The sequence below is a fragment of the Ricinus communis genome, chromosome 6, assembly GCF_019578655.1.
Source record: "Ricinus communis isolate WT05 ecotype wild-type chromosome 6, ASM1957865v1, whole genome shotgun sequence".
NCBI lineage: Eukaryota > Viridiplantae > Streptophyta > Magnoliopsida > Malpighiales > Euphorbiaceae > Ricinus > Ricinus communis.
Window position 1 is genome coordinate 11,623,603 of NC_063261.1, and position 5,487 is coordinate 11,629,089.

General features: G+C 33.2%; 1 protein-coding gene across 1 annotated transcript; it reads left to right on the forward strand.

The window, feature by feature from the left end:
• Window positions 1–1,295: 1,295 nt before the first annotated feature.
• LOC8261121 (transcription factor bHLH130) lies at window positions 1,296–4,008 on the forward strand. Its single transcript, XM_002513141.4, has 6 exons — window positions 1,296–1,955; window positions 2,668–2,972; window positions 3,068–3,238; window positions 3,345–3,410; window positions 3,519–3,587; window positions 3,693–4,008. The coding sequence occupies exons 1-6, from the start codon at window positions 1,331–1,333 to the stop codon at window positions 3,756–3,758; spliced, it is 1,302 nt and encodes a 433-aa protein (XP_002513187.2). The 5' UTR covers window positions 1,296–1,330; the 3' UTR covers window positions 3,759–4,008.
• Window positions 4,009–5,487: the final 1,479 nt, after the last annotated feature.

Consider the following 5,487-nt stretch of genomic DNA (forward strand, 5'->3'; position numbering starts at 1 on the left):
ACATTTTTCCTTAATTTAGCAAAAAAGTTGCTTCATTGATTAGCCACTTCTAATTTTATAGGAAATTTTATTCTAAGGAAGAAGAAGAAGAAGAAGAAGAAGAAGGAAAGAAAGAAAGATTCACCACATTTGAATTGTTGAGACCTATAGTAGCACAACTCCAAAGTTAACCACATGCACCAAACCCACTTGCTTGCCTCTTCTTTCTTATCCAAAAGAGCAACCTCACCATCTGATTCGCCAAAGTTTTGTGTGTTTCCTCCCAAGTCCCAGCAACCTTCCACGCGCGCGCGCGCGCACACACAACCCATATACTAACTCTCCATGTCATGCTAGAGTCGCTTGACCCATAAGCAAAGCATCCCATTCATATACCTTATTCAAGTTACTTTCAATTCTAAATACCCACCAAAAGTTTAAACCCATAAACCATTACAAATTGCAGCAGAACAGACAAATCTGATCCTGATAATTAATTAGCAACCCTCAAATCTCCCAAGTTCCATTTGATCCATTACCCCTTTTCAGGGTAGTTTAGTCAACCTGCTTTGCTTGCTTACATGTCATCGTGGCATGGACCACATTACATGATCAATGGCATCCATCTGTAAATATATTCAATCTTGAGTGTGTTTCTGTAACAATGGTTCTACTTAAAGTGCCAACAAGTAGCAGTGGGACAATATAACAAAGATTTAATTTGTTCTGCTCCTGTACTTCTCTATCCCTCTCTTTCCGTGTGTTTTCCTTTTCTTGATTTCGCAGAGGTAAAAGAAATGAGAGAAAGCTGAGGTACTTTTATAGGTTCTCAGAGTTAGTGTTGGTGTTATAATTTTAGTTAAAAACATCTACATGTGCCTTCTCTGTCTTTTAGGTTTCTTTTGTCTTGAAGCTACTTCTGATACAAAGTGACATAAAATCAGCGAAGATTCTAATCAGATGTAGTTTTTTCTTTTTGTTTTACTTTTCTTGTGCATTAGTACAAACACATGTATGGTCATGGCTGGTTAATGTGTTGTTAGATTTGTATACTAATTATTTTCCTCTCTCAAGTTGGTTCTGATTGAAACGGATTGCTTCTTTTGTGGCAGCCTTTTTTTGGGTTGGATCTACTCTGAAGGAAAAAACTGTACCTTTCTTTGGTATTGTTTTTCTCTATTGAAGAATTAACAAGCAAGCAACTTTGAAGCTTAAGCAAACATTAGAGGTAAGTGGTCAAGAAAAATTTGAAATTTACTTATAGCAGCTCATGTAAGATATTTTCTCATTGAATTATTAACAACTTAAGCTAATTAGCATAAAAAAGAAAAAAACAATATTTAAGATTCTAATGATGCATAGTGTGGTTGGTGGGTTTCAAGGATCAGAAGAAGAAGAAGAAATGAGTCTTTTGTATAGTACTAGTTTCAAGCACCAAGAGGGAGAATTCAGAAAGAATCAAGAATTCATGGATTTGAATCACCACCATTGTAATCAAGACCCGCTTCACCATAATTCAGGCCTAATGCGTTACCGTTCTGCGCCTGGTTCATTTCTTGACAGTCTTATTAATGGCACCACTAGCGGCGGCGGCAACGAATGTCAAGATTATCGGTCTTTTCGATCTTCAAGTCCTGAGATGGAGACCATCTTGTCAAGATTTATGTCAACATGTAATGGTTCAGGTGATTCCAATTCTCAAAATTTGCAAGAATACGGAGAGAGACCAGAAATGAAGCAAGAAATGGAGGACCCACAAATGGTTTATCAAAGTTCAGCAGTGAATAATTTGGCTAATAATGGAAACTCAGTGGATATTAGCAATTCTGTGGACAGCAGTTTTAATGTTATGAACCCTATGGCTATGGAGAATTCTTTGCCGGCAAGAAAGTTTAGTGCAGTCAATGGATCCAATCTTGTTAGGCAACACAGCTCTCCAGCTGGATTTTTCTCCAACCTAGGCGTTGACAATAATGGTATTTTTCTTTTTTTCTTTCTCTTACTTGAATTTGTTTATAAATTAAGTTTTTTTTTTTTTTTTTTTAATGGTTGTCTTGTTTGTTTTCCAAGAAAATTGGGAATATAATAGATACAGGATTTGTAGGAGAAATCTTGTGCTTTTGATATTTGTTTAGGATTCCCTTGAAAAATTTGAGTGGATGGTAGAGTGGCATTTAATTTGTCAAGTTGTATAAATAATTGAGAAAAAAAAGGGTTCAATTTAGAATAAAGAAAAATGCTAAATTGAGAATAAGGAAACTCTTTTTCACTTCCTCTGCAACCAAACATGCATATTTGATTCTTGTGCCTGTACTAGATGGAAGCACCTAAATCTTTTGTTAGACACTTCTTAGCCTCAAAATTTGAAGGTGTCTCTAAAAGATTCTTTTTTTCTCCTTTATGCAAAGAAAGTTGACTTTTGAAATTTCCCCTTTTTTTCTTCTTTTTCCATTGAAAAATGGAGTCTAGTCCAGAATCATGGAATAAAATTTGTCAATGCAGTTAAATATGAAGACTTCTGAAATCTTAGTCTTGGTGGCAAATTTCAGTTCTACTACTTGAAATTAAGATCCTAATTAATTGTGTTGCCTTGGATTCTTTAGTTCAATGCTTACAACTAATTGGTTCTATCCTGCTTATTGCTGTAAGGTTGAGTCACTGATAAAAAGAATTCCTAATGGCTAGCAGGATTCACTATAACTAAAGAAGTAGGCGGTTTTCAAGTTTCCAATGGTTTGAATGGAGAATCAAATCCATCCACAAGTAGGTTAGGCAATCACTTAAACTTCTCATCAGGACAAAGGCTTTTGCCTCAGATTGCTGAAACTGGAGATGAAAACCCTGGTGCAAGTAGTCCTGAAGGCAGTATTGGCAAGAGGCAGTACATGAATTTCGCAAATGATTCGTGGGATGATTCTTCCTCGAATGACTTCAAAAGATTAAGAGATAATGATGGAAGTGTGTATTCCAGCTTAAACATATTGGAAAATCAGGTATAGAATTCACAGGTAATATGTAGCTTTCAATTAGTTCTCATATGTTCTATGTATGAAGTCCTGATAGTAGTATCAATATCGTTCTTTATCAGAGTGGAAATTCTGGAAATCGCATCACGAGTTTGACCCACCACTTGAGCTTGCCTAAAACAGCTGGAGAAATGGCTACCGTAGAGAAGTTTCTGCAATTTCAAGGTTCTGTTCCTTGTAAAATTCGTGCCAAAAGAGGCTTTGCTACTCACCCGCGGAGCATTGCAGAAAGAGTATGTTTCAATTATTTCAGCTACTTATCCTACCATAATCATCCCCTTCTGCATACACAACCAATGAACTAACAACCTGATCTGATTGTTGGGTTTGTGCATTCAGGTTAGAAGAACTCGGATTAGTGAAAGAATGAGAAAACTGCAAGATCTTTTTCCAAATATGGACAAGGTAGTTCAGACTCCAGGATCTAGATTAACTAATTCTGCCACTTCCACATTATAATTTACATAATGGTTACTGATCAGACACTAACTTTAATGTGTTTCTTATTGACAGCAAACAAACACAGCAGATATGTTAGATTTGGCTGTTGAGTACATAAAAGACTTACAAAAACAGGTCAAGGTAATATAAAAGATACTGATTCATGAGTCAAGATCACATGAACTTTCAACTACATTCACTTTTCCATACCTAACTTTCTTCCAATTCTTTTTTTTTTTTTTGCAGACACTCAAGGATACGAAAGCGAAATGCACATGTCCAAGTAAACAAAAAATATATGATTCTGCCTGATTTGTTTCTGTACAGATATAGCAGCTAGGAAAACTGGGAAGTTTGATAAGAATAGCTAGCTATTTATTGATAATGTGTCATAGATTGTAGAATAATATATATATAGGAGAATAGGAGATTGTGATGCTATATTTTTGGTGTAAGCTGTGCTATTAATGAACCCTTTGGAAAGAAAAATGATATCGTATCCTCTTGTAAAGTTGGGCTGTCCAAGAAGATTTATTGCATAAGCACATGTTTTTGGCTATAATTGCTGAAATCCAACAATCGGATATCAAGGTAAAACTTGGATATCGCAACTGATGTATGTCATTTATCTACAGTACCTATAGTTCTTAGCAAAATCCATCTATTAAAGCCAAGATATGTCTAATCAAGCACAAAGTCACTTACAAGAGTGGTTTTTTCCGGAGGTTTTTATTTGGTTGATAGGGATAGCAAAACTATCTCCAAAAGTTCTGGCAAATAGTCTCAAGAAATGGCCGCCCACCTTGACCTCCCCCTTCTCAATCCGCCTTTTGTTGCCAACCAGCATTCAAGACGGTATTTCATGGCCCATGAGGCCTGCCACTGGGTTTGAAAGATAGGAAGAAGCGGTTGAATGGGGCCATGGCCATCAAGTTAGACCTTTCTAAAGCGTGTGAATTTGGGAGTTCTTTTAGATTAGTACGACCAAACTAGGCTTGCTTTTGTCAGCAATTTTAAAGGAGAAAACAAACGGATGAAAGCGATAACCAAATTCAAACCGATCAATCCAAATTAAGAAGGTATTTGGCATAGATCTTGGAGAGCACTTGATATCTTTTCAATTCTCAACAACTATATCAAAATATTTGGTTAAATTTTTTAAACAATAGCTAGTAGTTATTAAAACAGTGAACAACTTTGAAACTGTTCGGTTTAGAGGTCTAATGTAGCTGTTAACTGTTTTTTATTGAACAACTATATAAAGTATTTGATAAAAACTTACGAAACAATAACTGATAGCTGATTTAGTCCTAATCAGTTGCTGATTGTGTCAGCTCTATTTTATAACCTTTTTTTTATCAGCTAATAGCTGATTTGATTTATTTATTTGAATACTATTATCCTTATTAGAATTAATTAATAATAACTTACTTTAAATTGATTTTATATAATTACATTTTGATATTTTACTATAAATGATTATTATTTGGAAATTATTTTTCATAGTTAAATTATTATAATATTTATAACTATAGTATTTGAAATTAAAAATTTTTATTAGTAGAATTTAAATTTAAATTTATACTTTTAAAATAACTGGTATAAATATTCTTAATACTAACTACAATTGAGCTAAAGAAAATTAACTATAATAATTTAAATTATTATAAATTATTTTTATTAATTTAAATCATTAAATATAATATAATAAATGATCATTTAACATACTAACAACAAATACTTTTTACCAAATAGTTTAGTTTATCAGCCATCAACTACTAAATCAATTTCAAATTGTATTGATCAGCTGAACTAAACAGGCCATTCAACTCATAAAAGTTTCAAAATAGAGCTTTTCATCAACAAATTTTATATTTAAAATGAATAGACTAAATTAACCTTTTTATTATTTTTTAATCTTAATTATTATTTATTTAACATTAATCAATAGTAACTTAATTTGAATTTTTTACAATAAAATGAAATGACAAATAGATTATTCCTTATATATCTTATAAATACTAATTTAAAATTTTTCTAA